The 12,433-nt window shown below is 44.4% G+C and overlaps 1 protein-coding gene across 3 annotated transcripts in view; it reads left to right on the plus strand.

The window, feature by feature from the left end:
- Window positions 1-6,075, plus strand: part of SCN10A (sodium voltage-gated channel alpha subunit 10) — a 74,528-nt gene extending 68,453 nt beyond the window's left edge. For all 3 annotated transcript variants that reach the window (XM_036868976.1, XM_036868977.1, XM_036868978.1), the window contains 2 exons: window positions 1,362-1,632; window positions 4,377-6,075. In XM_036868976.1, the coding sequence (XP_036724871.1) occupies window positions 1,362-1,632; window positions 4,377-5,584 (1,479 nt within the window). In that variant the 3' untranslated portion in view covers window positions 5,585-6,075. The remainder of the gene's footprint in view (window positions 1-1,361; window positions 1,633-4,376) is intronic.
- Window positions 6,076-12,433: the final 6,358 nt, after the last annotated feature.

Consider the following 12,433-nt stretch of genomic DNA (forward strand, 5'->3'; position numbering starts at 1 on the left):
AAGAGTCTCACTCATCAGTAATGAAGCAGAGGGACCAAGGAGGTCAGTAAGTGGTAGCAATGAAGAGGGGGCAAAGGAAGGCTAACTTGATGACACAGCCATCAGAGGAGGAAGGGTTTTACATGACACAGGAGGAACAAAGGTCTGGGAGTGACAATGGGGAACAAGAGGGACCTCCGCTCTGCCCCCAGCCCTGGGGTCCATGGCATGAGGAGAGTGAGCAGCCACTGAGTAGGAGGAGAAGTTTGCAGATCAAGGCAGGTGAGTTCCACAGAGCTCAGAAATGTCTGAGAAGGTGAGGGTGGAGGATGAGGTTGGAATCAAGAGCTCACAGACCAGTAAGATGTTAACAGCACAGGAAAGTCTAGAGGGCCACACCAGGAAAAAAAATTTTAAACACCATAAAAATATCCCCCTAAAAATGATCTCTTGGTTGTCCAGGCCACTCTGCCTCTCTCCAAGAATGCAAACAACCAAGACCTGCTTAGACATCTGCACAGCCCAGAAATAAAAAGAACATTTGCAGGAATCAGTTGCACCACTACACTTGACTTGACCCTCAAATAAATACTTTTTCAAGCAGTTCTTGAACTCTCACTCTATGCAGGGCACTACAGGAACACAAAATTAAATAAGACATGGCTCTATCCTCAAAGAGCTTGTTGTCTAGCAGAAAAGAGAAGTATACATGAAACGCTAGAACTCAAGACTGTAAAGGCTGTGGGAGCCCAAAGAAGGGACAGAGCAATGCGGTGTGAGGTGATTGAGGCAGATTCCCTGGAGGATGGGATTGAGGAAGATTCCCTGGAGGAAGTGGGGCTTAAGAGAGATGGATCACTCAACGCTATGGGGATTGATTGATTGATTGATTTTACATCTTAATTGGAGTATACTTGCTTTACAATGTTGTGTTAGTTTCTGCTGGGCAACAAAGTGAATCAGCTATATGTATACATATATCCCCATATCCCCTCCATCTTGAGCCTCCCTCCCATCCTCCCTATCCCACCCCTCTAGGTCATCACAAAGCACTGAGCTTATCTCCCTGTGATATGCAGCAGCTTCAAGGCTGTGGGGATTTAGATGGCCAAGAGAAAGGACTGGAGGGGCACTGCAAGTGGAGGGAAGAGCATGGACAAGGACAAAGTGCCTAGTGACTTCATGGGGCCAGGAGAGGCAATGAGGTAGAAACAACTAAGAGTGAGATTTTGGAGGGTTAGGACTCTGCTTCTGTTGGGATGTGGAGTGTGAGGGAGACAAAAGAGACAGACTTTAAAAACCCATCTGTGAAGAACACAGCCTCTCCAGATGCGTGGTTTATGTGGCCAAAAGGCCTGATGTACCATCCCTTGTTTTCTCAGAACAAGTACCAGGGCTTTGTCTTTGACATCGTGACCAGGCAAACTTTCGACATCATCATCATGGTCCTCATCTGCCTCAACATGATCACCATGATGGTGGAGACTGATGAGCAGAGTGAAGAAAAGACAAAAATCCTAAACAAAATCAACCGGTTCTTTGTGGCCGTCTTCACGGGGGAGTGTGTCATGAAGATGTTCGCCTTGAGGCATTACTACTTCACCAATGGCTGGAATGTGTTTGACCTTATTGTCGTGGTCCTCTCCATTGGAAGTAAGTGGGCATCGCATGTGGTGGGGACACCCAGCCTCTGCTTGGGCTTGTTTTGGCTGCTCTTTCAAAACCAAGGGGACAGCTAACAAACTTTTAAAAACCTACGTTGTATGTTAGAGGAGCCCAGTATTTGCTGCTTTGCAAGAGCAGCAGATTTAAAATGCCCCAGGCCTCCCAGTGAAATGCAGAGGTTTCACTAGCCTTCTCCATGCTGCCATGAAGGGTATTCAGGCACCTACTGTGTGCGCAGCCATCGCCAGAAATTTGGGAGCCTTTAGGGAACAATCACTCACAAGAAAACCTAAGATGATGGAGTTTCCAATGGGTCTTATCTTTATGGCCTTCAAAGCAGAGAGTGGGTGGTGTGGTGTGAGGTGAGTCATAAAATACTTTCTGGAAAAGGAGGTGGTTGCCAGAAGAGTGAGGAAAGACTAGGAGGAGATTGTTCAAAGGAGATTCTTAAGTCAAGGGTCTGGAATTAAATCTCTGTATAACTGTCCACTTAGGGAATATGAGTGACAGAAAAGTCAAGGGACCAATGCCAAGAGATCAATGCTATTATGACCTAGTCTGGGTGTTGTTGAATGACAGGCTCAGTATTTGGGGGCCAACGGTGTTTAGAGAAAATGAATGGAGTCAGAGGTTAAAGTGGGGATTGGAGCCACCATAATTGAGTGCTTGCTGAGTTCTGAGCACTGGGCTGGGATCCACGGATCTCCACAACAGCCCTGGGAAGGAGTGTTACTATACTCATTTTATACATTTAATATGGAGCCTCAGAGATTAAGAAAGTTATGCAAGGTCATATAGTTTGTAAAGGGTGGAGCTGAATTTAGACCATGCTAGTGTTCTTTTTAATAAACGAATAGCCTCCTACCAACGATCAAGAGACCGTCCCTGGCCTTCGTGTGGTTTAGCCAAAGTTGGATCCTATAAAGGCCAAATCCCAGCACGCCAGGTTTACTTTGCATTGTAAATATATCCTGACCTATTATATCATGACCTGCTCACTTTTCATGTCAGGGCATAGCTGTAGATTTTATTTTCCATTGATTTACCATCAAGAGCTAATAGCATCTGAATACAACTCAGCGACACTTAATCTCTCCATCCTGGTGCTGAAACACAGCCTTGGGTTGTGTTTGTTTGGGGAGTTTAAATTTATTTTTGTTTTTTGTTTTGTTTTATTTTCCTATTGCTGCTGGGTTTTCCGGGGGCGGGGCAGGGGAGATTTGTTTTGTTTGTTTGTTTGCCTTCCAAAGTGAGAGACTCTAAAGGCCATTTTTTATTTTATATTAGAGAAGGGAGCTTGCTTATGTGACTTCCCATATCAGTACTATAGAAATAAAATATACTCAGAGTACTCCATTCTTTCATGGGGACACCTTAACTACCAGTTCCTATGACCTACACAGCAACACCTGTCACTGGACAGAAATCACTCATAACAACAGCTCGAAAACAAGTGCAAGAACCCACTAGCCATTCTTCCACCCTCCCTCCCTCTCCCCCTTTCTTCCTTTCCACCTGTAAGACATGTATTGATTGTCTAATTGTTACAAGTATGAAGACTCATTCTCCCTAGTAAAGGTAGGCTAGTTGGCTGGCAGAATCCTAGTAGATTATAAAAACACGTATGTATCTCACACTATGGGAAAATGCCCCAGTTAAACTGGACTTTAAGAGAGGGGCTTTCATAAATATTTCATAATACAAAATTATAATTATCCCATTTCTCCTCCATTTCCTTCCTCCTTCCAACACAATACTGTGACCACCCATATTCATAGGACAAAAGGCGAGTAGGAGAATGGGATCAAGGGCACCCTGGCAAGGAGAGAGAGTTCTATCATACCCCTCACCATTTCTCCTGAGAGGTTTTGAATCCTGTTTGACCTAAAGGCCTTGCCTAATCTTTGGTGGTCTTAACAGGCCTCCACAGGTCCCCGGGACCAAGCTTCACAAATCTTCAAGTTAGATATCACGTAGGGAGACATACACACTCTTGTTCATAGTTCGTGTTAGGGGGCTATAAATGACCTTAAACCAGCCCATCTCTAGGCCCTAACACAGAGTTCAAACACAGCTGGAAATGAAAGAAACAAATAAAATCTATTATGCAGACAGGTGGCCATTCAAAACCATTCTGTTTTAGCTGTCAGCAAGTTGCCCAAGTCCTCAGGCCCCTTATAATTAATACTAGGCCCTGTACAATTATCCACAGGACCATGTGCCAGGAACTGAGTCAATCTTCGCAGTAGGAGATAGGGAGATGAATCATAGTGCGTCCCAGCCTTCACAGAGCACAGGACCAGGGTGGAAGTAAAGGCATGACCCAAAGGCTGAATTCTCAGGGAAGAGCCAGGTCTGTGTTACAGACGGAAACAGACAAAGGACTGTGAGCAAGTGGAACAGGGTGCAATCACTTGCAGCTGAACTAGGCTGCAGAAGTTGGGTTTTGACCATGTAGGTTGACTAAGAATGTATCTGGATGGAGGGAAAGATAAGAACATGGTGGGAAAGGTGAGACTTACTCGAGGGAGACAGGGTTTATGCAATGGACACTTACTGAGCCCCTACTGTATGCCATCCACTGTGCCAGGCTCAGAGGGTCCAGAGTCCCTGAATATGGATGCTCACTTGGAGGTCCATACCAGGCAGAGAAGAGGGGATGTGATCCAGCCAACTTTGTCAGGGCTCGTGATTGGAAGTACTAATTAGATCATTTCCCCTCACTTTTAAAGGCCTGGTGTTTTCTGCAATTCTTACATCACTTGGAAATTTATTCTCCCCAACGCTTTTCCGAGTCATCCGCCTGGCCCGGATCGGCCGCATCCTCAGGCTGATCCGCGGGGCCAAGGGCATCCGCACACTGCTCTTCGCGCTCATGATGTCCCTGCCCGCCCTCTTCAACATTGGGCTGCTGCTCTTCCTGGTCATGTTTATCTACTCCATCTTCGGCATGGCCAACTTCGCCTACGTCAAGTGGGAGGCTGGCATTGATGACATGTTCAACTTCCAGACCTTCGCCAACAGCATGCTGTGCCTCTTCCAGATCACCACGTCGGCAGGCTGGGACGGGCTCCTCAGCCCCATCCTCAACACGGGGCCTCCCTACTGCGACCCCAGCCTTCCCAACAGCAACAGCACCAGAGGGGACTGTGGGAACCCCATCGTGGGCATCCTCTTCTTCACTACCTACATCATCGTCTCCTTCCTCATCGTGGTCAACATGTACATCGCGGTGATTCTGGAAAACTTCAATGTGGCCACGGAGGAGAGTACGGAGCCCCTGAGCGAAGATGACTTTGACATGTTCTACGAGACTTGGGAAAAGTTCGACCCGGAGGCCACCCAGTTCATTACCTTCTCTGCCCTCTCAGACTTTGCAGACACGCTCTCTGGCCCCCTGCGAATCCCAAAACCCAATGGGAATATATTAATCCACATGGACTTGCCCTTGGTCCCTGGAGATAAGATCCACTGTTTGGACATCCTGTTTGCCTTCACCAAGAATGTTCTGGGAGAATCTGGGGAGTTGGATTCTCTGAAGGCAAATATGGAGGAGAAATTTATGGCAACTAATCTTTCAAAAGCATCCTATGAACCAATAGCAACCACCCTCCGGTGGAAGCAAGAAGACATTTCAGCCACTGTCATCCAAAAGGCCTATCGGAGCTACGTGCTGCACCGCTCCATGACGATCGCCAATCCCCCGCCTGTGCCCAGGGCTGAGGAGGTGGCTGTGTCACTCCCAGATGAAGGCTTTGTTGCATTCGTGGCAAATGAAAACTGTGTGCTCCCAGGCAAATCTGAAACTGCCTCTGCCACATCTTTCCCACCATCCTACGACAGTGTCACTAGAGGCCTTAGTGATCAAGTCAACTTAAGCACATCTAGCTCGATACAAAACGAAGGGGAGGCTGCCACTAAGGAAGCCACTGGGCCCTAGTGAGGACCCTCCAGCATGGGCATGTCCAGCTCTGATGTGTCCTTCTGCTCTGTGACAACTTACCACCACCGCCTCCCCAACGCATGCCACTGGTCACAATGTCAGAATGGGGCAGGGAATACAGTTGGTACCCACCTTTGGAGAAACCCTCACGCACCAACAGGAGTCAGAAGCAAAGGACATCTCCACGTGACTTCCCTTTTAATTTTCAATATCAGATGATGTGTTCCCTTACTTTCCAGAAAATGTCCCTGGTCCTTTTATTTTGATGGTGACCAGAGCTTATATTTACCAAGACAAACACCTCAGGACCAGAACTTCCAAAGATATATGGCAAGGATGTTGCTAAAGGTCCAAGGTCATCCTCTGTGAAACACCACATACAGATTGGCAGTGTTATTTAGGATTTTGCATGACTGCATGCTGAGCGCTGCCAGACAGCTGCTCTCCAGCCCAGGGTAATACCTGTGGTCTATGTCATGAAAGGCCTCTGAGAAACCCATTAAAATTAATATTTTTAAAGGTATGTCAAAACCAATGTTATATCCTAAAGCATCATTTTAAAAAATTATGTGACACTGACACGTCATAAATCACTTCTCCTTCACTTTTCAGGGTTCCTGATATTTTGCAGTTTGGGTTCAGGCTGGTAGGCAGGAAGGAGCACTGTCCTGGAGCCTGTTCTCATCCTAACTGACTCTCCCACTGCTTGCCTGGCTGACCTGGGCCAAACTCATTCCCCTCTGAAACCTCTTCCCCGTGGTGGCAGGGGGCAGAATGGACAGTCTTTGCAGCCTTTGCATTTCATGTTGTAGAACTCAATGATGCCCTGGTCCCAATTTAGATGACGAAAATACTCTCCCTGAAGCGGCAATGGCCAGACCCTTTCTGCTGTATGGCCAAAAGACAGCTTTTGAATATATTCTAGAGCCTGTTTCACATCTCACAGACTTTTAAGGATGGAGGTTTTTCACATTCCTCTCGGACCAGGACTCCATAATTAGTATAATCAAAATAAAGGGACATTTTGAGAAAGATGATCTGGGAGACAAAAGGTAAGGCCAATACTTTCTTTAATTCATCCTACAAATGTTATTAAGTACCTGTTGTATGACAGGCACTGCTGTAAGGCATCAAGACATAATGAGAGTTAAGCCCAAAAGATTCACTGGATTTATGCAGTGAATGGAGGAAGGGTTGTCAAGGGATGATATTCAGGCCAAAGTCACATGGCAGGTCTTGAGATGACGGAGATTAAGAAGTTTTGCGTGATAGCATAAGGACATAAAGGGTCTTAATGAGAGCCATGATCGTCTATTAACTCTTGGGACATTCCCTGCCATGATGACAAGGATAAGGTCAATTCATTGATATGTATTTTATACGCTTCATAAGATTTCCATTTATTCAATTACAAAGACTAAAGACTGGTCCCCTTACAGGCTTCATGGACACAGTATTTTTTCTGGGGCCTCACAGAAAAATCTATCCTTTCTCTATCACAGTCGGCCAGCAGAGGCCAAAGAGGCTTTTTCAAAATGCTTGTTGGGTTTGCAAGCACCCACAGAAGCAGGTTAATAAGATGATGATGGAATAGCTGAGGGCACAGGCTGACCCAGTACAGATCAGCTGTTCTCTGGATGCTTGGTTTGTATCTAAAAGATGAGTTTCAACCAAATGGCACTGGGACCAGAGAGCACCAATATTCACTGTGCAGCTACTTCAACAGCTAAATCTCATGCAGCCGATGAAATGCCCTCGGAGAGGATGCTTGAGCAAGTGTTATAAGACAGCTGGGTGGGACAGAGAGCTTGGGGACTGCTTACTTTTACAGTCTTTTGTGGAAAGAATTAAATGTACCCAACCATCAGACTAGTTTTATTAAGTAGATGATATTATTCTCAGAGATATTCTTGTTACATATTTTGTCCCAGGTTGTGAGTTCAATCGTGTCCCCCCCCAAAAGATAAGGACCCCTACCTAAAACGTATGGTACCCTAGGAATCTGACCTTTATTTGTACTTAAAAATCAGTTCCAGGTGTATCTATATTTGAAAGGCAAATCTAATAAACGTTTAGAAGATAATACAGGGAACTATCTATGTGACCATGAAATTTAAAAAGGCTGATAAACTTGACTACATTAAAATTTAGAACATAAATTCATGAAATAGATCATTAAAAAGAATGAAAAGGCAAGGCTGTCAAGTGGATAAAATATATAAAACACTTACATCCAACAGAAGGTCTGATATTCAGAGGAGATTTTATTAACATCTATAAATCAATACAAAATAGACAGCACAGTAGGAAAAATGGCAAGAGATTTGAAAAGACACATCACAAAGGAGGAAACCTGAATAATCAATAGGCATATGAAAGAGCACACAATCCAATTAGTAATAGGGAAATTCAAATTAAAACCGAAGTGTGAAAATCCTTACACACCTATCAGATTTGTAAAAGTTTTAGAAATCTAACAAAATATCAACTGCTGGCAAAGATGATAGAGCAACAGGAAGTTTATTGCACCTGCTGGAGCGTGTAAATTGGTACACCATTTTGCCAAAACAGTTTAACTTTACTTAAACTCTTTACATATACTCATGACTTGGGTTTTCCACTGGTAGGTATGAAACCTAGAGAAATCCATGCACACATGCTCTAGGAGACGTGAACAAGGTTTCTTATTATCATTGTAATACAACCAAATAGACTCAAATTAGAACAACCTAATGTCCATCAGCAGTAGAATAAATTAATAAATTGTGGTACATTTTTAAAATGTAATTTTATGCGGTAATGAGAATGAGATATAGCCTTGTACAAGTTTATGGATGAATCTTAAAAACATAATATTGAGTGAAAGAAGCCAGTCACCAAACTATACTATACGATTTTATGAGGTTCAAAATCAGGCAAAATTAAATACACTGTTTAGGGATGCATAAAGAAAAGCAGGGATTAGTCCATTAAAGGCAGGGTAGAGGTTAGTAATAGGCAGAAGGAGGCATTGTGACTAGGTCTTTGGCAATGTTCTAATTTCCCACCTAGGTGGTTCTCTTTATAAGTGCTGTCTTTATAACCATGTGTTAAGCTAAGCATATACGTCTAATTGCAGTTTTCTGTGTGTGTGTTATAGCTCACAAGTTAAAATTTTTGAATAGCTTAGGTTAGATTCTCCTCCCTCTTCACAGAAGTAGTTACTATCTGCTGCTTTGAATTGTGGTGTTTCTGTCTTGGATTTGGATTATCTGAGCTGAGTTGTAAAAGGATTAGGAGTTCTGTCATAGATAACAGAAAAGGAAATTCTAGAGAAAGGGAACTTTCGACTATCAACCTTATTCAATAACCATCGTCTCTCACAAGTATTATTTCAGTAGCCTTACAGCTTGCCCCCATTTCTACTCTTGTCCCCAGCAGTCTATTCTCAAATAGCAGCCAGAGCTCAAAATCCACCCGTGGCTTCTATGTACTCCAAGTAGACGTTATTACCATGGTTTTACATAATTTAGCCCTTACTCCTCTCTGACCTCATCTTCACCCCAACTCTCTGTGCTTCAGCCACACTGTCTTCCTTGCTGTTCCTTACACACACCAGGCATGCTCTTGCCTCAGGGCAAAGGCCCTTGGAACTTGCTTTTCCTTCAGCCATTATATCCACATAGGTCACTTCCACATTTTCTTCAGTTCTTCCCTTACCAACCTATCTAATTACCAGCCCCATCCAGCACTTACCGCGCTCTGATATGTTATATATGTACTTGCTCATTGCCTGTCTTCCCCACTAGAATGTAAGCCCTGCGAGAGCATGGACTCTACTTGCTCACGGAGGTATCCCCAGCACCAAAAACAATGTCAAAGTAAGTTCACGATATTTGGCTAATTTTTTTTTCTAATCTGTCCAAAGTTAGCTCCTCATGGCCCAGTACCCAAAGGCCAGCCATCACATAGACAATAGCATAGGATAAACATGTTAACTTCAATAAAAGTCTCTATTTAGAAAAAGAGGAATTCCTGGCGGTCTAGTGGTTAGGACTCTGAGCTCTCACTACCAAGGACCTGGGTTCAATCCCTGGTCAGGGAATTAAAATCCCACGAGCTGCGTGGCATGGCCAAAACAACAAAAACATTTAGAAAAAGAGAAACCACATCCAGAAGTGCCAGTCCACAGTATACCTGGGAGTATGTACTTCTGGCCTTGACAGTGGAAGGATTTCTTGGTCCTGCTTCTGGGAGCATTCCTCATCCACTGTCTTACTCCCTCATGAGACAGGAGCACTGGGAAGCAATTTCTTCTATGGGATGAACAGCTTATTGTATTCTCTGTTGGTTACCAGTGAGCCCTGGAAACTGTTTTCAGGTTTGAGCAATCTTGGGCTGTTATTTCCCTGGACTGAAGTTTCTGTGGCAATACAACTCCCTTGAAACACTAGTATGATTTCTATCTCTCGCATTTTACCAACTCATTAGATCTTGTCAGGTTATGGTCCTTCAATCTAGAATCAGGACTGGATATTACTGCCTTTTAGCAATAGATGAGTTGCCCTCCTTCACCCCTTAGCTGAATTGCCTGCATCCTGGCCTCAGGCAGCCACCATACAGAAATACTGTTTAAAAAAGAAAACTGCCCCTACCCCAGGCTGTATTCCACTGGACAGCTCTCTAAATTGGAGTAATATCTCCTTTGCCCTGTAAGAGTACAGGGACATGATCCCTTGAGGGAGTGTGGGAGGAGGGGAGAGTGTCAGGCTTCTCCCAGCTCCCATTCTTACCTCTATCTCTATATTTCCAATCATCAGTATGCTGGCAAATAGTTTAACAGTTAGCTCTTCACAAGAAAAAAGAAATCCCTTATTTGTAGCATATTCTGATTTATCTGATGTAAATACTCCCACCATGGCCCATGTCAAGCTACCGACGTGACATCCCTGAAGGCAGATTTGGGAAGAGATGTCGACCTGGGTCAGTATAAGCCGGCTCCAGCACACCACTGTTTCCAACCTCCCTGCTTTTCCTCCACCATTATTAGCTTGGGACAGAAACCTGTTTCTTCTACTCTCCAAGGCATGATTATAAGATCTTGGGTTGCTGGCCATAGTTAGAAAAGGCCTCCCTTTCCGCTTTCATATGAGCCAGTTTTGACAACTCTTTTTTTGTGTGCCTTTACTAAGCCTGCAAGAAGTAGCCCACACCTTTCCAAATTCTGTAGATTTTTCTGTCAAGGTCCTTCAACTCCTGCTGTGAGAGGTAGGTGGTCTGAATCTCCAGATATAACAAGCTACAGCTAAAAAGCATAATAGAAATTTCCAGTGTCCCACCCCATTTCATCTTGGCCAATGTCGCACTTTAAGGTCTATTAATAGTAACACCAGTTTCCATGTATCAATTTCTATGTTGGTAAGAGTTATTTGGTTACAAGCAACAACCCATTCTAGCATAAAAGAAATGTACTGGGACTTCCCTGGTGGCGAAGTGGTTAAGAATCCGCCTGCCAGTGCAGGGGACATGGGTTTGAGCCCTGGTCCGGGAAGATCCCACATGCCGCGGAGCAACTAAGCCTGTGTGCCACAACTACTGAGCCTGCGCTCTAGAGCCCGCGAGCCACAAATACTGAGCCTGCGTGCCACAACTACTGAAGCCTGTGTGCCTAGAGCCCGTGCTCTGCAACAAGAGAAGCCCCTTCTCGCTGCAACTAGAGAAAGCCCTCGTGCAGCAACAAAGACCCAACGCAGCCAAAAATGAATAATAAATAAATTTATTTTTTTAAAAAAAGAAATGTACTGGAAGGCTATGGGGAAGTTCAGAAAGAAACTAAACACTGAACACTCAGCAAGTATAGCAGCAAAGGTTGGTCAGGTTTCTGGGTATTAGGCACCAATAGACAATCTCTTCATGGGGCCAGGACCAATCAGTTCCTACTTCCCGCCTCGCCCCCCCCCCAACACCCCCGCCGCCAGTGTCCAGATAGGATTCAGATTCCAAGGAGAGAACATCTGATTGGCCCAGCTCCAGCAAGAAAAGGGAGGGGCATTTTGATGGACAGCTCCAGCAAGACTGCAGTCAATTATCTCTTCCCACCCCTTATGCTCACCTTCCCCCCCAAAAAGTTAAGGCACTGTTACCAAATGGAAGAAGGAGGCTAGGCAGACAAAATTGCCTGATGAGTGTTACAAACTTCGAGTTAAATTCATGTTTTGTAAAGATCCCTCTGGCAACAGTGACAAATTACAGAGAAGTTGAAGTTGGAAGCAGAGAGATTAAGGAGGAGGTATGCCAAGTGGATTTTTGAGTTTCTCATGCACATTGACTAAAAGTCACCAAGTCTGCTCAGATAGAAGACCCACAGCATGGACTGGGGTGCCAGCTTCCATCTTCACCTCTGGTGACAGGTCCAAGGCCTTTTCCTCCAGATAAATGCTCCCTAGGACCCAAATATCAGTCATGTACTCTGGCTCTGGAAAACCACTCATATATTGTCTGAAGTGGAAATATGTTTGAGGTGTGTTCTCCTGAGAAGCCCCAGATGAATCATCATCCAAGTGAGTTCAGGCAGAGAAAGCCCAGATTTGCCTGTGGGCATCAAATCTATACCAAGAAAGCTTGTGTCTACTGTTGACCCTTTAAAACACCAGTTCTGACAGTAGAACCAACAACCACAACAAAACTTGGTCAAGATGATTCATTGTACGAAGATAACAAATTCTAAAGGGGTATGCGTGAAGAGGACTCATTTTTTTTTTCCTGAGCAGAACTGAGTTAATTGATTATTAGAAATGTGGCTGCTCTTGCTTACAGATTTAATCATATTACAAAGTAATATAAAGGTATGTGTGTGTGTGTGTGTGC

This window comes from Balaenoptera musculus, chromosome 11 (assembly GCF_009873245.2).
Source record: "Balaenoptera musculus isolate JJ_BM4_2016_0621 chromosome 11, mBalMus1.pri.v3, whole genome shotgun sequence".
Lineage (NCBI taxonomy): Eukaryota > Metazoa > Chordata > Mammalia > Artiodactyla > Balaenopteridae > Balaenoptera > Balaenoptera musculus.